This window comes from Misgurnus anguillicaudatus, chromosome 25 (genome assembly GCF_027580225.2).
Source record: "Misgurnus anguillicaudatus chromosome 25, ASM2758022v2, whole genome shotgun sequence".
NCBI classification, from domain to species: domain Eukaryota; kingdom Metazoa; phylum Chordata; class Actinopteri; order Cypriniformes; family Cobitidae; genus Misgurnus; species Misgurnus anguillicaudatus.
The window spans coordinates 28,374,444-28,401,424 of record NC_073361.2 but is presented as its reverse complement, the minus strand read 5'-3'; the positions used below and the strand labels follow the sequence as shown (position 1 = coordinate 28,401,424).

General features: G+C 36.1%; 1 protein-coding gene across 1 annotated transcript; it reads right to left on the bottom strand.

Moving 5' to 3' along the window:
* Positions 1-304: 304 nt before the first annotated feature.
* tmeff1b (transmembrane protein with EGF-like and two follistatin-like domains 1b) lies at positions 305-26,419 on the bottom strand. The gene is made up of 10 exons (XM_055182670.2): positions 25,743-26,419; positions 12,349-12,458; positions 11,591-11,720; positions 8,170-8,196; positions 6,618-6,717; positions 5,870-6,018; positions 5,431-5,487; positions 2,846-2,966; positions 2,601-2,762; positions 305-1,073 (listed from the first exon to the last, which is right to left on the bottom strand). The coding sequence occupies exons 1-10, from the start codon at positions 25,894-25,896 to the stop codon at positions 989-991; spliced, it is 1,095 nt and encodes a 364-aa protein (XP_055038645.1). The 5' UTR covers positions 25,897-26,419; the 3' UTR covers positions 305-988.
* Positions 26,420-26,981: the final 562 nt, after the last annotated feature.

Here is a 26,981-nt window from a genome sequence, read left to right as displayed (position 1 = left end):
ATTAGACCAATTTGACCAATCAAATTAGATGACTAACTTGTAAGACTAGTCCAAGCAGTTTATGCAACGGAACCCTCACCTCATAGGAATCCGTAACAATTTTTACGAGCTGACATTTCAAATAAATTCAAAAGATTTGTCCAAAAACATTTGATTGTTAGAAAAAAGCAATAATGAGGCCCCATATCTAAACCAACATCACTGGCGAAAACGTATGAATGAGGTTGTACGAATTAATACAAATTAGCCACCTCATAAAATAGTTACAAAGAGATTGTGTTTGAAAATGGGAACAAAATATCTGTAAGACTGAGAATTAAATTTTATTAAATCTACATCACTGGACACAGTTTCACAGGTCATGCGATATGCAGTTCGTAGAATTAAATTAATGTCAATAATGTCCGTTTCAACATTGACAACACCGATAACATTAGAACATAAAAACTACAAACATTTCAACATTGATAAGATTAGCTAGTCAAACACATTGCAATTCATTCTCTGGAATTCCTTTCAAAACGAAACCGTAAACGTCAGCACTTCGTCGGCAAACTTGTTTGTGACCCAATTAAATTTGGTGTTCAGCTATGTTTGATTTAAATAAAAATGATCGAAGGGCTAAAAGACAAGAGTTCATATTTTCAGTAAGAAGCACATTCCATGAAATCGAGGACGTCCAGTGGCACAGTTTATTTGCCGTGAGTTACGTGTAATGATACGTGGTACCACAAATGAAATAAAAATAAAAAACACTCGACAAATAGAGCTGGCTTTTATCATTCCTCAGACAGTGTCAACCACTGACATCAAGTACCTAAAATGTCCTTGAAAAACAAACAATAAGGCACCATCCCGTAAAATAACGAAATAAAACGTGATCGAAAATAACCTTGTTGTCCAGAGTCAAGAAAGCACGAACGAAAATGCACATAATAATCGTAATCCACTCGGTACAAAAAGTATCAAAAAATAAAATAAAAACAAGCTACATCATCCTTGAAGAGGCGTCTGATGAAAAATGTCCTAAGTTCTGCTTTTGCCGTCTTCCGCGATTATTCTTAGGACATTTCCTGTAAGACACATAATACACAACATAAATATCATCACTTTTAATGAGCACTGTAATAATGGGCTTGGGTTTATACACCCTGCATTAATGTTTAACCATAAACAGCTTGCGCTATAATGAAATACATAATCTATGGTGCTTGTGGGCCATTAATTCAGTGTTACTAGATGACAGAGAAACTGTCTGAGAATCTTAAGTACATGCATACACCGTTGCATTCTCAACAGTGGCCCAAAATAAGGCTGCTACCTGTAATAGCGGAGGTACGGTTAGTACCCTGCTGCATAAAACAACAAATTATCACTAATATTTAATATTTATATAATGGTTATAATGGGAACTGTATTGGTTTAATGGAGACTATAATGGTGTCAGTTGATCTTTACTGGTAATGGGATGTTTTGGAAGGATGTTGTACTATATTTGACCCTGGACCACAAAACCAGCCATATTTTTTTTTAAATATACATATTATACATTTATTATACATTTGGGTCAGTGACAAAAACGGTTTGGCAAGATGAGAAATTAAAAAAAACTTGTTTTAAAAGCATGCATCAGGTTTATTTCAATGCACATAGTGTTTATGTTTATGCAATAAAAAATAACATTTGCACCATTTTTATGAAAGTTAAGACTGAATGGACCTGAAAATGTCAAATGGTGTAACTCACGATTGCGCCAAAGAATGAGAAATATTACATATTTTATCCACCTTGATGGCATGTAAACGTAATAATAAAAAACAATTTTAAAATATAATTTTATTAGTTATTTATGAATGTAAATTTAAATGCATTTTTGTAATATTTGTCCTGACATATGCTGAAAACAGCTCTGTTTTCCAAATAATCTTTGACAAATGATGTAAAAATATATTTTTAAAAAATCATATTACACTAAACTAAATGCTAATATTTTATCCCACATTTTTTATGAATAAATTTATATTTTAATTTGAAAAAAAAATACTAGTCACACCAATTGACATTTTTGCAATTATCCCCCAAATATTCTTTTAAAATGAAATTAAACCAGAAATTTTAGATTTGGACCTCAAAAAAGAGAATGTATGCAAGTAATCTACAAATTTATTTTGAAATTTTAACCCTTTTACATTTAATTGAACCATACGTACACAAAATAATTAACGTCACGTCATTGACCCATTTATGGTTTGTTAGGATAGGACAATATTTTGCCGAGATACAACTATTTGAAAATTTGTAATCTGAGGGGGCAAAAAAATCTAAATATTGCGAAAATTGCTTTTAAAGTTGCCCATATGAAGTCCTTAGTAACACAAATTACTAATGATGAATACATTTTTGATATATTTACTGTAGGAAATTTACAAAATATCTTCATTGAACGTCATCTTTTCTTAATAGTCTTATGATTTTTGGCATAAAAAATAAAAATTTTGACCCATACAATGTATTGTTGGCTATTGCTACAAATATACCCATGCAACTTATGACAAATTTTGTGGTCCAGGGTCACACATGCCAAATATTATGACTCTCACCTGGTAATGCACATGACAACAGCCACAATGATGGCGATCTGCACAGCTCCGATGATAGCAGCTATGAGCACATAATGAAGTTTCTGTCCACTGGGCACCACATACAAGATGTTAAAGTCGGCGATCTCCTCACACTGTGTTCCAGTGTAACCTGAATCACACCTGAAAATATATATTGATATTAAGAATATGTATAAATATATATATCCAAAATATATAAAACTTTTCATTAACATGAAACTGACCTGCAGGTAGCAATGCCGTAATTGAATTCGCATTGGCCATGAACGCAGAAGTTTGCGTAGTCATCCGTGCAGGGGACGGGCATCCAGCCGTAGCCTTTACCATCACCTGCTTTAGCTGGATCTAAAACAGAACAAGCAACTTATCGTAAATTTACAGTGTTTAAAGTGTACTACACGTAGCTATTTAACTATTTGTTTAACTTAACTATCAGCAGTGACTAAGTACATTTATTCTACATTTAAAGCAACACATTACATTTATAATAAAGCATGTTTAACCCCCTAACACCCTTTTTCAGAGTTCTTCCAGCTATTTTGGGTTAGGAAGAACCAATAAATATAATAACCAAATATTTTTCTTTGAACATGAAGCAATGTAATTGTCCATGTTGGCGTACAACAGGTTCCAGTTACACAGAATTAAATATTATGGTGCAAACAACAAAGAAAATGTGATGTCCATGTATGTGGACACACCAGGTCAAATGAGGTTAAAAGAATAGTTCACCCTACAATAAAATTTAGCCCATATAAAAGAAATAGCAGAGCATGCTGAACTGGTCGTCTTAATTTCAATCATGGAAACGCGTAGATCTACCTTTTAATTTTATATGTAGCCGAGTGTATTAAAGGCTTTTTAACATTTGCACTCGAGTGCCTTGGATATTTGTTTTTCCAATAAAATCAGCCCATATTTACCCACTCTCAACCCATCCTAGACTTTCTTCTTTTAGCTAAAACACAGAGTTATATTAAGTAATATCCTGACTATTCAGCTTTATAATGGCACTGGATGGTGCGCCACTTTTTAAAAGCTGTAAAAATGGCATTAATTCATCAAAAACTAATCTATAGTTAATAGAAATGTCTTCTGGAGTGAAGCGATGGGTTTTTGTAAGGAAATATTTATATTTTAAACTTTATAAACTATAGCCGTACGCTAGGGTTGTGCCAATAGACAATACTATCATGTATCATCAGGCATATGGCCGATAGCGGGCTTTCATGACAATAGTTGCCGATAGTTAGATAATTATTATCATCATAGTTTCACATTAACATGCTCATTGCACGCTTTTCCTCGCATGAGAGTGTTTGTGGGCTTCACTTTGCGGGAGAAAGCTTGTAACGTGCGCAAATTCCTTCTCGCATGCTCCTGGACTTGTAATTCGCACGTCTTGGACACTTGCTCGGACCTGAACTCGCACGGTATGGACTCCTTCTAGCACCTGAACTTGTAATGCGCATGAAGCAGACTTTTCCTCGGCTCACACATGAGCTTGTAATACGCACGGCTCTGCCATTTTCTTGCAATAGAGAGGTTGTTAGGTGCACACTGCACAGGGGTTTAAAACAAGCCAGTGTGTTGGCAGGCAGGACATTTCAGAGCGCCTGGGCATCAATGATGCGCTCGGATTAATGGCATCAGTTTTAAAGGGATAGTTCGGCCAAAAAAACGATATTAAACCCATGATTTACTCACCCCCAAGCTGTCCGAGTTGCATATGTCCATCGTTTTTCAGACAAACACATTTTCTGATATTTTAGAAAATATTTTAGATCTTTTAGTTGATTAAATGTAATATTACAGGGTCCAGCCATAGTCCACGACCTTCAAGTCCAAAAAAAGTGCGTCCATCCTTCACAAATTAAATCCAAACGGCTCCAGGATGATAAACAAAGGTCTTCTGAGGGTAATCCGTGCAGTGTTGTTGTAGAAATATCCATATTTAAAATGTTATTAACGTAATTAACTAGCTTCCGGTAGCGCCGGACATATGCAACTCGGACAGCTTGGGGGTGAGTAAATCATGGGTTTAATATCGTTTTTGGCCGAACTATCCCTTTAAGAAAGTTGCGTTCTGACAGTGTTGCCCTTAGAGTAAAATAGCTTCTTTTTTGTCCACCAGTCAAGTGCCTTGTCATAAATTAGTAAAAAATGAACAAATAAATAAATGAGTTAACTATTGCCCCGCCCCCCGATACTATCGCGTATCAGCGATCTCACAAGCTGACTATAGGACGATCTCACAATGGGGCATATCGCCCAACACTACTGCGTGTTAGAGGTCTTCTCGGGTCCAAAGACATGTACCCGACCCGAAAAGACCCGAATTACTTTATACCTGAACGCGACGTGCATAAATATTTTCTTTTTTAAGAAAGACCCGACCCGAGACAAACCCGAGAAAATTAGACCCAAGTCCGACCCGAACTAGTGGCAATTTTTTTTTTAGTACGAGTTTTTTTAGTACGAGTTGAGGTCAGGCTGCACCTTTAATCCAAAGTTAGGGCAATTTTTTATTTTGGGGTAAACTATTCCTTTAAAGGAGTAGTGCAACCAAAAAATGGGACCCACTGACTTTTTTCATAGTAGGAATAAAAATGACTATGCTCAAGTCGATGGGGACCATTTTTGGGTGAACGACTCCTTTAATAAGCATCATTGTTGAATGCATGAATTACATTAAATTTAATTCTATCGATTATATGACTATTGATAAATCAGCACATCTGATCAATATTTAAAGACAACGTAAAATTTAAATAGGTTAGGAATGACATTACATTACAAGTGTGCTCACCAGTAATCTCAGGCTTGTATGGAGATCCAACATCAGTTTTTTTAGCTTTGTCTTTATCTGAATAATGAAAAAACACAGATTTGCTTTAGAGGTTATTCACAAATCTCACATAAAGAAAAAAAACATCAGCAATGGAAATCCAGGTTTAAATGTGAGGTTCTAATATTTTTTTAAACCAGGAATATCCACAAATATTTGACTTTATCATTATCACGTGTATCTACAGTATTGCTACACTTTTAAAAATACAGGTGCTACAAATGATTTTTCACTGTGATACCATAAAAGAACCATTTTGGTTCCTCAAAGAACTATTTAATAAAAGGTTCTTTCTTACCTTTTTATAGTTTAAAGAACCAATTAAAAGGTTTGTTTTTTCAAAAAATAGTTCTTCTATGGCATCATTAAGAGCTTACTGTGACCTGTAGCAGATTCTGACCTGGACATCTTCCCAGATGTTTCACATCTATCTGCTCCTGTTTCATACAGGAGGCTTCTCGCACGAGGCAGGGGTTATGGTACGAGTTTCCATCAGTACCACACACCGGGTTTTCATTATGGCCACTGCAGTCGATTTTGCACGAGCAGCTGCAATATAAAAAACGAATTTGATGAATCTGATCGATGCTTAATAATGCACGACAAGAACATTGTGCTGGTGCAACCTGCATCTCTCCAGTACTTTGAGCCACACAAAGTAATTTGTGTCTCCCCCTTGTGGTTCATTAAGGTAATATAACCAATAATGGCTCTTCATAAGAGGGCCATATTGGTACCAACTACGAGTGCTGACGTATGAAAATTTTTCCCTGGGCTGTGGAGTCTCGTGTCCTTGGAAGCGGTTCTTGGATTCGGTCCATACTGTTCATTAGCGCTTGGCATGGAAACGCGAAAACATAAAGGAAAAAACTAAGCAGGCAGAAAAACTTTCACCACACAAACTATTTCACTGCTTCTTGGCCTTCCCATGGGAGAAGGAGTGTTATTTTTTTGGCTTTGAAAGGAGCTGTATTCCTTCCAACGTTCATGCTTTTATATTAGACACAATGGCCGTTGTTTCTCATTTCATACTTTAATTTCTTTAATACATTGACATGAAAGAGCATGGAAGTCATTTTAACCAACATTTAGCTAAATTGGCAAAGCTACCTACATAAAAATGGCAAAAGAAATAATGTAGCACGTACGAGTCTTCGTCTTCTGCGTCTTCGTCGCATTCTGCGCCGTACTTGCAGTTACTGCATTTCGTGACTTTCTTGCCCGACTCTGTGCCCGATCCTTCATATTCTGTAAGACAGTGACGAACAGATTCTGTGATTGCTCGAATATCACATTTTGATATATTAACAGCAACTACTGGTCCCCCATTTTGTTAACATCACAATACATAAAGTCAAAGGGTCCCTTGTGAAAATGAACTATGTTTTTTTGTAAAAGTGTAGGGCTGTCTAAAGAATAATGGTGATTAATTGCATACAAAATAAAAGTTATATAAATTATACATAAATAAAAAAAATTACATTTATATATCATTACACACAATACACACACAAATATATTATGCAAGCGCAAACTTTTATTTTATATGCGATTAATCACAATGATTTTGTATGTGATATATACACACACACTGAAAAAAAAGATTCATTGAATTTAATCAATTTTTTTAAGGCAAGTGGTTGCAATCAATTTATTTAAGCTACATTTAAACAAAAAAGATTAGTAAAGTAAAATAAAGTATAAAACTTTTGTTTAAATGTAGCTTAAATAAATTGATTGCAACCACTTACCTTAAAAAAATTGATTAAATTCAATGAATCATTTTCTTTCAATGCAAATAATTACACACATTATATGCAAAAACATACTTTTATTTTGTATGCGATTATTTGCGATCTTTTGACAGCCCTGGCAGTAACTCTTTTTTTTGTATATTAATTATTATTAGCAAAATCATGTTTTTACTACAGTAACCATTTTTTTAACTGTGGTAAAACCATGGTTAATTTTCGTAAGGCGTTGCAAGGAATGAATGTCCTATTAACGCTAAAGCAAGGTAAACATAATCATGATGTGAAACAGAAGATGAGAGTTATAAATGCACACAGACAGTATATGTGGTCTTGACACCATTAAAAAAAGAAAATTCTGTCATCATTTCCTCAACCTCGTGTTTTTTACCCTGTATTAATTTCATGGCGAACACAAAAGAAGACGGTACCCATTGACTTCCATAGTAGAAAAAACGAATACTATGGAAGTCACTGAGTACCGTCTCACCAACATTTTTCAAAATATCTCCTTTTGTGTTAAACGGACGAAAGAATAAAGTAAATGGCAGGTACAAAAAGTGTAAAACTATTATGACCTATCTTCAAAAACTTTAAATGTCTCCATATTTGATGAACAACTTAGATGATTATTTGAAAGGCCGGCAGAGCACTAGATTCCTCTTCTGCTGTGGTCTGTCATTTACACTAATGACAGCTCTTGACCGGCCTTCATCTTCAAAAACCCAAACTAGAGGAGTAGGGGAGGTTCAAACCGACTCACAGTATCACAGACCTGCCAACCTCAGCATGACGGCTTTAAAAATAACCTCAGATGTCGTGTTTGGCTGATGTACAGAGATCTGGAGTACTGGGATCATTTGAAGCCTTTAGGTCAAAATCCTAGAAGCTAAAATTTTCTTCATGCTACAGTGGTTGCTGTTGAGTCAGAAATGGAAAGAAAACTCACCTCCATCACCAGATCCTGAACTGCTGTCTGAAATGAAAACAAAACAGGCAGGAGTTCATTTTTAACTTTAAACACAGCATGAAACATAAGGCACTACTCTTACTACTAATGCAATGTTTACAAGCATATGAGTTCAGAAAAGGGAGCCATTGATTAATACATTTGGGCGTGCATCAATTTGCTTTTACATGGCGTAAAAATAGCATCTTGAATTATTAAACCATGTGTGATGGTTCATCAGAAAGGGTCTTAAAATGTTTTTCTAATATACAGAACTAAAGCCATCAAAATTAAAACATATTGATTGACAAATCCATTGATAATCTGTGATATTTACCGATACACATTATATAAAAATTTTATTTTATAAAGGATAGTAGTCTGACTGTTCAAAGAATGTACGTATAATCCACCAAATTACAATTTCTAGGCAAATGAGTTGACTGAACAAAATTTAAAATTAACTTAATTGCATACTTTTTGTTAAACAAATCAAATAAAAGCCAGAAAATCTCATTACAAAAACAAGATCTCAAGTTATTTCAAGTTATTTCTTCTTAACATCGATGAAATTAAAAGGAGAGCACTATGTGAACTTTTGTTTAAGTGTCAGACGCGGAGATCTCACAAACATCTCTATTAGTTTTAAAAAACATCAATATTATTGATAAGATTTCAATATGAACTCAATTTACACAAATCCAGCGTACAGTAAAAAGAAATCACTCACTGTTTGCCAGTAAGTTACTGTAGATTTAAATGTATGCTATTTACTGGCAATGGTTAGTAAAAATATGCTGTAGTTATGCAGCTGTTTGCCAGTAACTTACTGTAGATTTAAATGCATGTTATTTACTGGCAACGGTTAGTAAAAAAATGCTGTAGTTATGCAGCTGTTTGCCACTAACTTACTGTAGATTTAAATGTATGTTATTTACTGGCAACCGTTTGTAAAAAAATTCTGTAGTTATGCAGCTGTTTGCCAGTAACTTACTGTAGATTTAAATGTATGTTATTTACTGGCAACAGTTTGTAAAAAATTGCTGTAGTTATGCAGCTGTTTGCCAGTAACTTACTGTAGATTTAAATGAATGTTTTTTACTGGCAATGGTTAGTAAAAAATGCTGTAGTTATGCAGCTGTTTGCCAGTAAGTTACTGTAGATTTAAACGTATGTTCACTGGCAGCAGTTTGTAAAAAATTGCTGTAGTTATGCAGCTGTTTGCCAGTAACTTATTAGAGATTTAAATGTATGTTATTTACTGGCAACAGTTTGTAAAAAATTGCTGTAGTTATGCAGCTGTTTGCCAGTAACTTACTGTAGATTTAAATGTATGTTATTTACTGGCAGCAGTTTGTAAGAAATTGCTGTAGTTATGTAGCTGTTTGCCAGTAACTTACTGTAGATTTAAATGCATGTTATTTACTGGCAACAGTTTGTAAAAAAATTGCAGTAGTTGTGCAGCTGTTTGCCAGTAAGTTACTGTAGATTTAAATGTATGTTATTTACTGGCAAAGGTTAGTAAAAAAATGCTGTAGTTATGCAGCTGTTTGCCAGTAAATTACTGTAGATTTAAATTTGATGTTATTTACTGGCAACAGTTTGTAGAAAAAATGGCTGTAGTTATGCAGCTGTTTGCCAGTAAGTTACTGTAGATTTAAACGTATGCTATTTACTGGCAACGGTTTGTAAAAAAATGCTGTAGTTATGCAGCTGTTTGCCAGTAAGTTACTGTAGATTTAAACGTATGTTATTTACTGGCAGCAGTTTGTAAGAAATTGCTGTAGTTATGTAGCTGTTTGCCAGTAACTTACTGTAGATTTAAATGCATGTTATTTACTGGCAACAGTCTGTAAAAAAATGCTGTAGTTATGTTATGCAGCTGTTTGCCAGTAAGTTGCTGTAGATTTAAATTTATGTTATTTACTGGCAACAGTTTGTAAAAAAATGCTGTGGTTATGCAGCTGTTTGCCAGTAAGTTGCTGTAGATTAAAACGCATGTTATTTACTGGGACGGTTTGTAAAAAATTGCTGTAGTTATGCAGCTGTTTGCCAGTAACTTACTGTAGATTTAAATGTATGTTATTTACTGGCAACAGTCTGTAAAAAAATGATGTAGTTATGTTATGCAGCTGTTTGCCAGTAAGTTACTGTAGATTTAAATGTATGTTATTTACTGGCAAAGGTTAGTAAAAAAATGCTGTAGTTATGCATCTGTTTGCCAGTAAGTTACTGTAGATTTAAATTTGATGTTATTTACTGGCAACAGTTTGTAGAAAAATTAACGCTGTTTTACAGGATTTACAGTAAACACAGTAAGTTACATTTTCATAGCGGAGACACTCGAAATCTTTAAGCCACTCTCTCTGAAAGGTTTAACGTCAACTCGTATTTTCCGGTGGTGGAGTTACATTTGAATCCGGATCGTCGTCAAAAAATACAGTAATAACCTTGGCTGTAATCGGCTCGCTTTCGTCATGCTCGCGACGCGTTCGTCTTTTCACATTTCCGCGCTTCACGGCAACAAGGAATGACTGACGCTCATATTAGCCAATCCGCGGTCTTCATTAAACGCAAGAACTTAATGGTGAAATTTGATTGGTTATGTATCGTTGGAGGGAACACTGAACCTGGGACAGCGCCAGCACGCAGGATCACAATCAACTCGCTTCACAACAAAATGGGCAGTCGCACAAATGCTCCCAAATATATTTTAAGGTCTCACAGATTAAATTTCGGTTGCATATGCGACCAAAATGGTCGCAATTTCGAGCACTGAAGTTTTGTTTTAATTTAATGAACTTATTATGAAAGTCAGTAATTGTAATCTTCATATATAGGGCATAGTAATGGATTGAAGGAATAAATGCTGGAGAAATTCAGTGGGCCAGACATCATTTTTAATCACTAAAATAAGTTGTATTTGCTTCTTTAGTACGAATTTCGTTTCATATAATTTATTTCTTAATTTTAGCCGTTTTGTGAATACACTGTAAAAAAGAAAAACGCAGCACGAAGTTAAAACAACTTGGTTTTGTAAGTCAATACAACCTACTATTTTAAGTTTTGTCTTAAATAAATTCAAAGTGAAATTGACAAAAATGCTGCATATTTTTGAAAGTGTACAAATAAATAAAAGCAACAAAAGGAACGCCACGTGCACTAAAGCGGGTAACAAAATAAAACCCATTGCTATGCTTCCGCAACCTTGAGAAAAGGCCAAACCAACATTAATACTTCAATTAAAGACAACAAATGAGCTATGAAAAAACAACATATGAGCAATAACATTTCCTCAGACCATTACTGTTTGTTGCAGCATCACATGTTTGTGAGTTGCACTAAAATCAGTGCGGTCACCGAAATGCGATCCAAGGAAAATATGTCAGGTTTGGTTTCAGGAAGCGGAAGAGAGACTTACCGGGATAACAGGGTCCCTCGGAGGCCAGAGAGATGGCTCTCTGTTGGGTACACGCCGCTTGTCTCAGATAGCATTCGTTCTGATAGGTGTCTCCGTTTGAGCCGCACACGGGGATGTAGTTCTTAGGGCACTGCGGCAAACACGGATAGATGATACATGTGAGACGTTCTGCATAACTGACCGGAGATCAGATTTATGCCACGACTGACAGGATTTTTAAGGCTAATATGTTTGAGAATGATGGCTCATTGACCACAAGCGAATGAAGGTCAATGCTTAAGTATTGATCAGGTCAGATAATTCAGGCAACAATCAAAGAAAAAGCTTCATGCTGTGGAGGATATAAAGATTTTTCACTAAGAACAAAGGGCTTCTATGTGAAGAAGATAAATGCTTTTAAACCATCAAATGCTTAGGTTGTCAAGCCTACAATCTCAAGATACACAAGCTGTCACTGGGGCGGTACCCTTTGAACAAAAGTGCATATTTGGACCTCAAAGGTGCATATTGGTACCAAATGTATACATATCTGTACCTAAACGGTACATATTAGGACCTTTTAAAGGGTATCGTCTCAATGACAGCTTTTGTACTATTTTTTTCCGAGAGTGTAACTTGATAAAAACTTACACACAAGCATCTGCCAAAAGCGTAAATATAAAAGCAATAATGTAACATTGTGGCAAATATTCAAGTGATGTAGGGTCAAATGTGTTTATATCAACAGCTTTAATTATATAAAAGATAAAAACATGTACCTGAAATTGGCATACACATTTCAGATCTGCACCGTTATCTTTGCAGGTGCCACCATAGCGGCACGTGGTTGCGTCGCACACGCGCAGGTCGCTCTTCTTCTCTGACAGATCTGCAAATGAAACATGAGGTTGATTAAACTTCAAGCTTGGACGAATCAGTCTCAGGGTTATTACACGCCTGTTTCTTGTCAATATGTTACATGTTGGGTTTAATGGGAAATGGCATTCAGATGGCCAGAAAGTGTTAATGGTTAATAAGGTTGGGCTTACATATGGATCTTCTCCCATAACGTACCATCAAACACTATAACAGGAAGTTATTCCATGTGCACATGCTGGATCAGCTTTACCCGCCACGGCATCAAACATAAGACTGAGACAAAACTGATCTGAAATCAGCTTTACCAATAACACCACACAGGAAGCAGCACCCCCGCAGCAGCTGTACCGAGCATGTGTCCAACAGCTGTCTACAGTCAACTGCCAATCATATTTCAGACCTCTGGCTGCGGGAGCAAAGCCCGTCAGCAAAAATGTATGAAGAGCGATTCCTCAGATGATGGAATATTTAGAGACGGGGTTAATTGATCCTATAGCCCACATCCACATGTCTATACCCTTACAAAAATACCATGGCATTGACAAGTTGTATTAAGAGGGCCTTGTCCTTTAAAAAAGTCTGAATATGTACCATTTAGGTACATATTTGTATACATCTGGTACCAATATGCACCTTTGAGGTACATATATATTAACCCTGATGGTGCAAATGTGTACTTTCTGAAAGGGTAGCACAACGAGGATCGGCTATTATTCTGACAGCTTACAGTAAAAAGAAATCACTCATTGTTAAAAATTTCTGTAGAAATGACAGTACTGTTACTGTAGATTTAAATGTATGTCATTTACTGGCAACGGTTTGTAAAAAGTTGCTGTAGTTATGCAGCTGTTTGCCAGTAACTTACTGAAGATTTAAATGTATGTTATTTACTGGCAATGGTTTGTAAAAAAAAATGGTGTAGTTATGCAGCTGTTTGCCAGAAACTTACTGTAAATTTAAATTTATGTTATTTACTGGCAATGGTTTGTAAAAAATTGCTGTCGTAATGCAGCTGTTTGCCAGTAACTTACTGTAGATTTAAATGTATGTTATTTACTGGCAACTGTTTGTAAAAAATTGCTGTAGTTATGCAGCTGTTTGCCAGTAACTTACTGTAGATTTAAATGTATGTTTTTTACTGGCAATGGTTAGTAAAAAATGCTGTAGTTATGCAGCTGTTTGCCAGTAACTTACTGTAGATTTAAATGTATGTTATTTACTGGCAACGGGTTGTAAAAAATGCTGTAGTCATACAGCTGTTAGCCAGTAAGTTACTGTAGATTTGAATGTATGTTATTTACTGGCAATGGTTTGTAAAAAAATGTGTAGCTATGCAGCTGTTTGCCAGTAACTTACTGTAGATTTAAATGTATGTTATTTACTGGCAACTGTTTGTAAAAAATTGCTGTAGTTACTAAAAAGTAGTAAAAAACTAGTAAAAGTAGTAAAAAATGCTGTAGTCATGCAGCTGTAAGCCAGTAAGTTACTGTAGATTTAATGTATGTTATATACTGGCAACAGTTTACAAAAAAATGCTGTAGTTATGCAGCTGTTTGCCAGTAACTTACTGTAAATTTAAATTTATATTATTTACTGGCAACACTTTGTTAAAAATTGGGAACCAAAATCTGAATGAAAAACATAAAAAGGTTGATGGGGATTTCTGACTCCCAGAATGCTTTGCCTAAGGCTGTTATTTTATAGTTTTATTCAGTAAAGACAAAGACTTTTTAATGTTTTTTTTAAGTTATATTTTTTTGGCCAGTTTTGGCCTTTTTTAAATTTAACAGTGAGTTTAGGAGATGACAGGAAAGTACAGGAAAGAGGGGATCGGCAAATGACCACGAGCCGGGAATCGAAATCGAAGTGCAAAAACACCACATGTTGGAGCACTGCCCACTACACCATGGGCTCCGACAAAGACTTGTTAATGTTTAACTGTTGCCAGTAAATAACATAAATTTAAATCCACAGTAAGTTACTGGCAAACAGTTTCATAACTACAGCAATTTTTTACAGTGCACTTATCCCTATGAGGATTTCATATAAATGAACAATACAGCAGGGTATTATGACACATGCAAATAAAGGACACATAACAGCCATCAACCTTGTGTTAATTTAAGCAGATGAGGTTTAAAACAGAGGGACACACACTTTTAATGACGGTTTCTGGCATGTGTCCGAGCTGTGCATCTGAAAAACAACACAAATGTTGTGGCCACAGAAACCCATCAAAGTTATTTTGGAGAGAGTCTGTACAAAAAACTCAAAAAACAAGAACAAGAAGTTCATTAATAAGGATGTTGATAAAGATGAGTGATTAATCTGTGAAAGTGTTAATGTGCTTTGATAAACGATGTGTTAGGAACAGTGCCTGCGGGAACAGACGACACGATAATGAGTTCACATCAAGCTAATAGGTTTTGTACAGTAGTAATATCCTCCTGAGACCCAGCAATTCATTTTGTCCTCTGTAGTGGACATGAGTTTGAGTCAAGCTCAATTTATTCAACCTATTTGAATCTTACTGTTTTGTCAAGAGGACATCCTGGGCTTTCTAGTATTACTTTATTTGTGTGGAATACAAATATAATAATCCCAAAAATTCACAGAAAATAAACAGATGTACTCTGACCAATCAAAGGAGAGTTTACTCGCATGTGACTTGTATTAACAAAGTCTGGTTAATTTGGAAACATTGCCTTGTGAATGCGAACTGAACCAATATGAAATTACAACATTGTAGGCATTTAACCCCAAGTTTCAGAACAAAGCAATCGATTTACAGGTCTGAAAACACCCTTGGAGTGATAAATTGAAGGAAAAGCAGCCAATAAGAGCCCAGATTAAACTCCATCGATATTCTTTAAAATTCATCCTAAAGTGAAACTTTAAGAAGCTTCTTGATAAAATGAAACGTAGTTTTGTGATATAGTCACGTATTTTTTTATTCTTTTTCGTGCTATTATCACGAAATTTTGTGTTTTTTTCGTGATCGTATAACGAATTCCTGTTTTCGTGTGATTATCACGTATTGGTTACTCAACTGCTTTTTCCTATTTTTAAACCATTGTCGCTTCGGTTTAGGGTTAGATTTGGTGCTTGCATTAGAATGTCACTTTATATGTTGGTTTATACTATTATTTCTTATTTCTGATTTATTTTTTTAAATGTCGCCTGGCGATAGGGTTAGAGTTGGGTTTGGGTAGGGATGTCATTTTGTGTAAATCTAACCCTAAACCGAAGCAACACTGGTAAGAAAATAGGACAAAACAGTTGAGTAACCAATACGTGATAATCAAACGAAAACAGGAATTCATTATGCGATCACGAAATTTCGTGATAATAGCACGAAAAAAGAATCAAAAAAATACGTGACTATATAACGAAATTTCGTGAGACTGGGCTGGCCATAGCTTGGATAAGTTTATTATTATTATGTATTCTGTAATGTGGAAAAAAATACATAAACTTTGGGTGAAATGCTCATCTCTCAATGTCACTTCTTACTCGGCCATCCAATCACAGTGGAGAAGGGGCGGGACAAATATCACAATAACCAACCAACAAAGCAGAAATATCATAAGTGCTTAGATGAAAATATGCTGGCAAGCGCCCCCAGATTTAACTTCATGAAAGTTGCGTTGATGCATTTTTTTTGTGCTTTAATATTTGTATTGTGTGGTAACCATTTTATAAAAGCAATAAGGTTTTCGAGGCTGTGCTGTATTGTGAATAATACCTTTCATACCTTATTGCTTATATACACACACCATATTACATTTAATAAGCAGATTCTTCTGTGTTATAAAATACAGCATGCTACCGCATACTCAAACAAATAGCGGTAAGCATCTTTTTACTGTAAACTCTCAAATGTTGCATTTTTCTCACCGTTTTGACAATGCTTGCAAATATTCAGTCCTTCAAGAAAAACATTTTTTTTTATTGTTGCGGGCAAAAATCCTTGATCTTGCGGCATGTTTTCTTAAAAAATGTGATGGAATATGCGTGATATTTATGCAATTTTATGGAATGAAATTGCGGGAACTTGCAAAAATTGCGGGAACTTGCATAAACTGTTTTTAACTTTTGCAGATTTTTAATGATGTTCATGTCACTTCATAACGTTCCCATGGCAACAGGGGACATGGCTGCGCTTGTGTGAGGTAAATGCAACATTTTACAACTTTCTGCTAAGATATATGTGATTTTTGCTACGAAAATGCGGGGATTATGAAATCATCCAAGCACCGCATATTTTGCACATGGACATCTGCAATTTATGCTGCGAAAGTGCGGCGTATTTGAAAAAAATGCGTCCCCCGCATAAATATGTGGACTTTGGCTGATTTTGTGTTAAAGCAACACTATGTAGTTTCCATGTAAAAATGACTTACAGCTCCCCCATGTGGTTGAAAAGCGCAACAGTGCCTGGTATCAGACACTCTTCTGCAGGCACGGGGAGGGGCGGGGCTGTGTGCTCTACCCTCCACCGCCACTGTCAGAGTGTGCTTGTAGCAGCTAGGAGGCTGCTCAGGTTGCAGCAACAGTACAATTTGTCCAGTTAAAAGTTGTTCTATCACTGAAATAATTTTAGAGACATTATTAAAGGTAAAAAAAACTACATAGTGTTGCTTTAAATAATGCAATCGCATAATCACGTTTTTCTGGAGGGACTGAATATTACCACATCATACAGAAGTCCTCACATATTTTTCCTCGGATATTAATCTACTGAGATAAACTGTAACCTTAACGACAAAGCTCCTGCATGCGATGCTTCTTAAAGCTGCCTCATCTAAAGTGTCCTAGATTTAAGCGTACATCTCCAAACAAACACAATGCCCACAAAGTGTGCGGGACTAAAGTGGGCCATGAGACCAAGATCTCACAGTGAGCAAAGATAATCAGAGCACTGGCTGAAATCAATGGCATCTGAAAGATAAGGACATCAGTCCATTGCCTGTAGCCAAACAGCTCATCCGCTCACGACCAGTCAATAGTCATCTCCTCTACGGGTCAATAGGCCCTGCAAAGTCTCTCATTAAAACAGGAAGCTGTTGCGTTATAGCTCGACACTGAACCTTAAATTTAGACTTAATTACTTTTTCTGCATCAAATGATATTATGTTTCCTCTTGTTTCCACAGTTTATGGAATAAAAACGATTTGGAAACAAGTTTGATGCATATGTGGGAATAAATATCAATGGCTGTGTTCGAAGTAGCTCCCTTTACCCTTAAATAGTGCACTATTGGAGGTAACATCTATTTTTAGTAGTGTCCAAAATCATAGTGGATATTATTGAGTGCACTCATTCAATCCCACAATGCACAGCAATAATGAGTGTATGACTGATGTACATTCACAGCTAGCCACTACTCGTCCACCGATGCTTGTGCCAAATGAATTATTCACTCCTTCGAGAGTGGACTTATGTAGAAAATAGCCAATAGCTAGTTAGCCAATTCGTATGATTAATAAAAAAAAATGAAACCCCACCACTAACCCCAATGTCACAGGAATGAAAGCAAAAATATTTGAATAAATACAAATTAGCCATCTAAAATATTTACGAATGAGGGGTTTTGCGCAACAAACTTCCGTATTCTGCAAAACAGGTAACAGTACTTCCGGTTCAGTTCTTCTGCGTACGCTTCATTAAATATAAATATGTTTTACTCAAGATGCCTTCAAAGGAGCTACCAAAGATAAGCACAACTGATTGATATTTTAAGTTTTATTCTTTATACTATTCTTCTTTCTGATATTTGGATCCTAAAACAGAATAAATGCAACAAATAAAAACTCGTTTTCTCGACAAGCGAAAACGATGAGACCTGTTTTCCAGTTTGTTCATATGATGCGCGACAAAAAGACCAGCCTAATCTCACGAGAATTTGTACATATGTTACGATATATAATTAATTAATTCACTGATTTAATTCTATTAATTCATACGAAGTTAATCGTGCAAAAACGTACGATTCTCATGAATAAAAACAATAACGAAACCTAACCCCGCTCAAGGCAAATCGTACTAAAATGTGGTCGTATGAATTAATACGAATTAGTATGTACGAATTTGCGTGAGGTAAGCCCATTACCATGAGATTGCATCGTACTAACCAGGCTGCTTAACTAGTCTACAAGAATACAGTAGCCTATATTATGATATGTATCTACTATTTTGGTTGTCCCATTAGGATTATTTAATATCTCCATAAAGTTCCCCTCTGGTAAAAAGTAAGTTTTTAAAGCCCCTGGTTTTTACATCACAAGCATGTTTTAACCAATCACATCAATGTGTTGACTGAATGGATCAGGTTGTTTGATCTGTTGTGATTGAGTGGAGCCAGAGACTAATTTGCATATTCATATATCTGCAAATACTTGATGAAGCAAGGATAGAAGTTGTTACATTTAGGGCTGCATAACGATTAATCACGATATATAAACACACACATACATGCATGTATATATTTTAAAAATGCTTACGTGTGTATATACATTTGTACATTTATATTATATATAAATACTTTATTAAAATTATACATGCATGTGTGTGAATTTACATATACATAAATATTATACACAGTACACAAACATATATAATGTAAACAAAAACTTTTATTCTGCAAACGATTAATCGCGATTAATCATTATGCAGCCCTAGTTACATTTAGCTATTTTAAGGCATAAAGAAGTTATTTTACACACGGGGACTTTAAAATTCTCATATTGAATATATTTACATAATATCAATGGTATAACACATAAACAACAAACTGTATATAGTTGTCATCAACATCTACTTTGAAGTACTCAATTCTCTTTAATCTAACGGCGTTAATATGTGTTTAGTATTCTCAGGAGAGAAGTAAGCCTGTGTTTCTGTACGAGTCTAAACGCTCTGGGCTGTGTTTTAATTGCACAACTATAAACTGCTGTAAGGGAAAAGAGCATTAGAAAGCTTTTTTCTATTCTGTAGTGTCTTTCTTCGCCCCTCGCAAATGAGAAAGAAACACAAATTTAGACAGGACAACTTATAAGGCAAGCCAAAGAGTAACAGTCATTTATAGTGGTGGTAACAAGTACAAAAATAAAATCTACTTCATACCATAAAAATGTATGTTTTGGCAGCCATTGCGTGGCATACTAAGGCTGAGGGCTGTGGTAAACGTAAAGGGCTTTTTTAATAATGACTTTCGACCAGAATTTATTGCTGTTGTAATGACTTCAGACGAATCTCTGAGATCAAAGAAGTTGATATATGCATCTCATAGTCTGTAACTGTGAGATCAAAGAATGTAAGGTATGAAGCTGTCACACGGTTGATGTGGTCCAGCGGTCGGGAAGTGAGCTTTGATCCACAATACTGTTGCTTAATGAAGTTTGATCAACTCAACTGCAGTTAGGCAGTAAATTATCTAGAGAGATGTAGTCAGTCCTCTAACTGGATTTTTATATACTTAAAGCAGGAATTAATATACAATATTAACTTAAAAAGTGCATAAGTTGATGTTGTTGTCAAATAGGGTACTTATGGTTCTTGTACACATACAGCCACAGAAAAATTAAGAGACCACTCCAGTTTTGCCTTTAATCATGTATTATGACCATTTCTGTTCATTGTCTGTTGAATTCCAACAAAAGCAAAACTTATGACCGACATAAAGTCACCCAAAAGCAATGTAAAAGACTGCACTGCAAAAAATTATTTTCGAGAATTTTTTTTTTCTTTTTGTCTTGTTTAAAAAATATCAAATTTAAGTGATTTTTTGCATAAAACAAGCAAAACAATCTGCCAATGGGGTAAGCAAAAAATCTTGAGCATTTTTCTTAAACACTAAATTCAAAAATTCAAGAAAAATTTGCTTACCCCATTTTTTGCTTTTTTATGCACAAAATCACTTAAATTTAATATTTTTGGTCTAAAAACTAGACTTATTTTCTTGGGTCGTTTTGCTCATCAAGAAAATACGTCTTAATTTAAGAATTTTTAGATATTTTTACTGAAAACAAGACAAAAATACTAATAAATATTTTTCTTGACAATAATTTTTTGCAGTGTATATAATTGACTTTCAACATTTTGTTTTACTTGAGAAAACATCATATTCATATAAAACTAACTTTTTTCCAATACACTGCAAAAAAAAGTCTTTCTTACTCAGTATTTTCGTCTTGTTTTCAGGAAAAATATCTAAAAATTCTTAAATTAAGATGTATTTTCTTGATGAGCAAAATGACCTGGTTAGTCTAGATTTTAGACCAAAAATATACATTTTAAGTTAATTAGTGCTTAAAACAAGCAAAAAATCTGCCAATGGAATAAGAAAAACTTTCTTCAAATAAATTTACTTTTTTCATAAACACTTAATTTAAGATTTTTTTTCTTATTTTAAGCACACATTTGCTTACATTTTATATTTTTGTATAAAAACTAGACTTAGGTATTTCCTATTTTGCTCATCAAGTAAATATGTCTTAATTTAAGAATTTTTAGATATTTTTACTGAAAACAAGACAAAAATACTAAGTAAGAAAGTTATTTTTTGCAGTGAAATAAACTGATGAGTGTTGCATCAAATATTTTTTGTTGACGATGAATAATGACTATTCATAGATGATTTATTGTTATGATTAAAAATTTAAAAAATTACGATTTGTAGATCTTTTTCCTTTTAGAGGCCGTTCATGTCAAGTCACGCTCAAGTTTATTTTAAATCTAGATGCGCGCTCAAATGTAGGCGCGTCTGAAACAAAACTCACAGGCGAGCGCTTTGAAAAAACGAAGAAAACAGCGCGTCCTGTGTTTTCTATGCGTTTTAAATGTTATGGACCCTATGGCAAGAATTCTTCCAATAAGTGTCGTGACACAATCAACTTTGGCATAAATCACCGGTGACAAATCTCACATGCAAATTATGCGAGTAGGGCTTGATAAGTACTGGCAGCCTAGGGACAGCAACCTTCAACCAGATGCATGACAACACCGGCCCTCGTGGCCAAAAAAAAAAAAACAGACCGGCCCACCGGGAATTCTCCCGGTCCTCCCTATGGCCAATCTGGGCCTGACAGTGGTGTGATTTTGTCTCAAGATGCACTACTTAAATGTCTTAATATAACTAAGGCCTAGTCCTGGCTTAACCTAAACCCTGTCTGGGAAACTACCCCTGTATCTTTTTTGTTATTTGGACCATGTTTTCCTTATTTCAAAGTTCAGTAAATAAAAACGTTATTTTTTAATAGGACCTCGGCAGAAATGTAAAGAATAAAACATTTTACTTAAACGCATACCTATAAATAGTACATCTAGAAAAACTGAAAATAATCTTGAAGTGGTCTCCTAATTTTTCCACAGCTGTATATTAGGTTATATACGTATCCAATATATAATAATAATAATATATGATATTCTGTCATTAACGTTATGTTTGGAAAAATTGTATCACAGGATGGATGGACAGACAGATAGATACTTTATGTAACCATAAAGGCTAACAAAGGCCATTGGGAAACTTTATTTTAAAGAGCGCAACAGGGTAAATTGGTTCCTGAATGAGGTCCTCTGAGGGTTAAACTCGAAAGTTCGTTCTCCTTGCATACTTCAAAGTAATGGTGTAACTATAGATGAAGAAACAAAAGACTAGCAGCTTGGTTCATTTGGGTGGGAGTAAATGTGGTTACAGTGGGGCTGGGTCTCTTTGAAGGCACCATCTGTGAAGGGCTTCCTTAAAATAATTGCCTCTTAATTATATACTGCCTGAATCCACAAGCATGACATCAGAGTTCACTTAGGAAGCATTTTAGGACCAAAACACTACTCGGTGGTATGACATAAAATAGGTATGCGGTCGTACACACAGCTTGAAGCTTTTAACAATATGGGGCTTTAGAAAGAAAATGCATGGGTCGATTTGAGATAAAAATCGTATACAACCTGCAGCCATTTCAAGCATGTTTGTTAAGCATTCATTTAAACCTTTTCAGATTATATTTTAATTATTCTACAGGGCTGTTGAATGCTTTATTCTGAATGGTTGAGAAATGTTGTATGCATTATTTCTCAATAAACGCACACCTGACCAGTCAAAAGTCTTAAAATAACCACCAGAGCAATGTATTGACTCCTTTGAATTATTTCAAAATAATTCCCATCGTCAATTATTCCTTGCGTAAACATTATAAATAAACAATGCCATATGAAAAACATTTTTGGTTCCTTAAAGGATTAGTCCATTTTATTTAAAAAATCCAGATAATTTACTCACCACCATGTCATCCAAAATGTTGATGTCTTTCTTTGTTCAGTCGAGAAGAAATTATGTTTTTTGAGGAAAACATTCCAGGATTTTTCTAATTTTAATGGACTTTAATGGACCCCAACACATAACAGTTTTAATGCAGTTTAAAATTGCCGTTTCAAAGGACTCTAAACGATCTCAAACGAGGCATAAGGTCTTATCTAGCGAAACGATTGTCATTTTTGGCAAGAAAAATAAAAAATCCACAGTTTTAATCTATAAAGTTTTAATCCACAACTTCTCGTCCATCTCCGGTCCTGTGACGCGCCAGCGCGACCTCACGTAACTGCGTAATGCCGTGGAAAGGTCACGTGTTACATATATGAAACGCACATTTGCGCACCATTTTAAACAATAAACTGACATTAATTAGTTTCATTCGACATAAAACAACGTCGGAACGGTCCTCTGTCTCCACACTTGTAAACACTGGGGCATAGTTTTGATACGTCATGCGTGACCTCTTGACGTTATGACGTATTGCGTGAGGTCGTGCTGGCGCATCCCAGGACCAGGGAAAACGAGAAGTTGTGGTTTAAAAGTGCATATTTTTTATTTTTCTTGCCAAGAATGACAATCGTTTCGCTGGATGGGACCCTTGTGCCTCGTTTGGGATCGTTTGGAGTCCTTTGAAACGGCAATTTTGGGCTGCATTGGAACTGTTAAGTGTTGGGGTCCATTAAAATGAGAGGAATCCTGCAGTGTTTTCCTCAAAAAGCGTGATTTCTTCTCGGCTGAACGGGGAGGGACATCGGCATTTTGGATGACATGGTGGTGAGAAAATTATCTGGATTTTTTTAAGAAAATGGACTAATCCTTTAAAGAACATTTTAGTTAAAGATTATAATCTGTAGAAACAACAAAGAGCTTTTGTACAACAAAAAGGTTCTTAGGGAACCATAAAATGTGACATTTTAGGAACCTTTATATTCTTTGAGTGCACAATATAATATTTTGACGCATGAAGCACTCCATCAACTCAGGCCTGAAACACCACGACAGCATGCATGGCGAACATATTGCTTTAAATGGGTTTGCATGCAACGACTGCATCTCCATGCATTATGCAAAGCTTTGCAATGGCGCTTCCCTCCGGCCGACCTCTCGCCCCGCCACAGCGGCTACCATTGATTTCAGAGCCGTGGACTGGATGCGTGCATAAAGCGTCTCCCTCGTACCCCAGTGATTTAGAGGCCGTTTGACTGTTCAATGGAAAGCCATTAAATTGACTGACGACTATAAGAGTTGGGTTTTCAAACACAGCCTTGGTTTAGGACGGCCGTATCCCTGAATAGAAAATGCCGGTTGCGTGTCAATTGATATTCAATCAGATGCGAGCTCCGCGTTTGAAGAGATGCGCTTCAAGAGCCGAGGAGTACTTAAAAAATAATTGCACGTCCTGCGTTCGTAAAATCAAGACTGCTGTCTTGATTGATAAATGCACAGGATGTACTCACAGCAAATTCTATTTGAAACACATTATCTAATGGCATTAGCTAAAAATTTAGATGTTAAAATGTAAAAACAATACATTAAGACGTACATTAGGCCTACACTTATAAGGACTTAAGGTTTTGTTATTTGAGGTCAGAGATTTTAGAATTACAAAAGCATGCATGCATGCCCACAAATGAAATGTATACTCTTAAAAATAAAGGTGCACAATGCCTTTTTTAAAGAATCATGGCCTTTACTTTTAAAAGTGTATTCAAACTCCAATGGAGAATCCTTAAAGACCAAATCCTATACCCGACCCGTCAACAAAACTGACACGAGGAACCATAAAACACTAAGTACTATTATTGCAACTAGACTTTTATTAAGAAAATAAAACATAATGTCTAGTGAATTAGTGACAGCAAGCCGAGGGGCATCAATAAAGGCTTCGTTTTTTGCTCGTGGTAACAACTGGCCAACTGCTAGGGGTGATTCTGATACCCCTGAGACTCTCTCCATTGTGTCCCTGCCTTTTACAAAACCAACCCTGCGTTTATGCAGGACGGCCACTGATTAAACCTCTGATGCCTGAAGCTTTGAATGCGCTGAAACTCCAGCGCACAATGGACGCTTTTGTCAAGCGCTTTCCCTTCTATTAATTCTAGGTGACAAAAAGGGTGTCAGGATATAGACCAAAACTAGAAAGAGAGCCCATCTGGAGAGTTTACATTAATGACCCAAAAGACTACGGATGACCATTTTGTCAAACGGTTACACACTAAAGGCTTCCTGTTTTGATATTTTGCATGCCGTCCATATGCAAAAAGTCATCAGGTTGCCAATTCGCTGGTTAATCCTCTGAATGTCTTTGTCAACGAGGTATGAAATGTACACAAACAACCAATGCACGTTGTGTGTTTAACTAAACAGGCTTTTTAAACATTGTGGTGCAATTGAAACAACATAACAGAGCACTGACCACTATCGTCGCCAAATTGCTTACATGTATCGTGCTTATACTTAGATACAAAGCAATACTAGCCGGACATCAATGCATCATGCAAGGCTTTTAAAATGGGCCCATCGGTCAACATTCGGGATAACACAAACCCCCCACTCCTTCTCAAGCCACAGCCAGGATTAACCATGTGTCTTAAAACATCAAACCGGCCCATGCATGGACCCAGATGCATGCATCTCATTTACCGCACCCCAATTGCACGGTTTAATGTGAAAGGGTGGGGTTCGTGCCTGCCTCGTATATTCAGTCTCACCTGATTTGTGTATCAGAGATGAATACCTCACCTAAAAAACCTTTCAAGGATGACATTTGAAACACACAAATAAAAATCAGCCCATGCATTCGCACGCATCTGTTTATTTCACCGGAACAGCTTTATTCTGCATCCCTACACTGTCTGCATCATGGACGCCTCCAGAGGCCATGCGTGAATCTCCATCTTCCAGATGCAAGCCAAACAAATATCTGCAACAAAGATAGAAAGCATGCACTTATTTCCACATGCAATTTCGAGAGCATACCTAAGCAGCCTTTTCCTTTGCCGGATGCGCAGTCGGTGTTCTGCGGGTTGGCCGACTGGACTGATCCCAGCACCGTGGGGATGGTGATGGTCAGCAAGCAGAACACAGACAGTTCGGTACCGGTCCACCTTACAAGCCCACTGCCCACCGACATGATGCCCAGCAGCGGTCTGTATCTCCTCTTTAACCTGTTCAATGAAGATGCCCAGAAACAAAGCAGCCTATGGCTGATGATGAGGACCAAGTATTCCAATGTTTCCCCTTTTAAAACGTGTTTGTGTCCCAAGAAGGCAAATGAAGTCGTGCGAGCATCACTCCGGTTAAAATCGAGCGTGCATTTCGATCACGAGCACATTTGCACGGATTTGCGTTCACGTGCGTGTGTTGCATGGGCTCGTGAACGTCTCAGTACTATGAGCTCGCCGATGTCTTTGTGTGCATCTCGTACGCTCGCGTGTTTTGTTGGTTATCCGACTGAGATGAGAGCAAAGCCGAAGCGCATCGAGGGTCGCACGTCGTTTTTATCCGAGCGGTTCGCGGTAAACGTCGGTGTTTTCGTGTCGGGTTAATATCGCTGTTCTCCTTGCCTAAAATCCCAACAACAAAGGGTCGGCACGGATGAGCTGCGATCACGTGACTCCTGACACCACCTCCCCCAATTCCTGAAGGAAATGCAGCAACACCCCTCAAAGATTGCGACCCAATACCATTTGTACGGTGTATGTGTGTGATGCATTATTATTGAAATAATTGCACGATAACCACATCTTTGTAAAGATTTATTTTAAGAAAGATGAATGGATATCCAACGAGATTTTCGATGTTATACAGCAGTGTGTTTATTTTAATTGATTTAATATCTAATTATAATGAGCGGTTATTGTCTATGTTTTACATTAAGAGGTACGATATTAAAAAAAGTTGACTGGCTTTTTTTGAAAAACAAATGACTGATAAAAGAAATATTTTAGGTGTTTATGTTTCCTCTCTCCAATCAATGATATTTATTTTTGTTTAATCTGAATAAAATAATGAAAAGGTTTGTCCTCAATCATTATGGCTTTCAAGTTGACCGATCCTCCAGGAAGTGACGTCACCTTAATATGCAACACTGTACATTAGATTGAATTGTTTTAATAATTTACATGAATTATTTTCATAATTTTGTGATGTTTTGTGCTATTAGCAAGCTTGACAAAATTAAATCGCAATTACATTAGTCAGATTATATAAAACATA

Bases quoted from the DNA above. Each gene is read 5' to 3' on its own strand.
- tmeff1b (XM_055182670.2), bottom strand. From the start codon at position 25,896: ATGTCGGTGGGCAGTGGGCTTGTAAGGTGGACCGGTACCGAACTGTCT. The intron at 12,459-25,742 runs GTATGCTCTCGA...TTTCATTTGCAG, and splicing joins CAAAGGAAAAGGCTGCTTAG to ATCTGTCAGAGAAGAAGAGC. The intron at 11,721-12,348 runs GTACATGTTTTT...TGTTTGCCGCAG, and splicing joins AATGTGTATGCCAATTTCAG to TGCCCTAAGAACTACATCCC.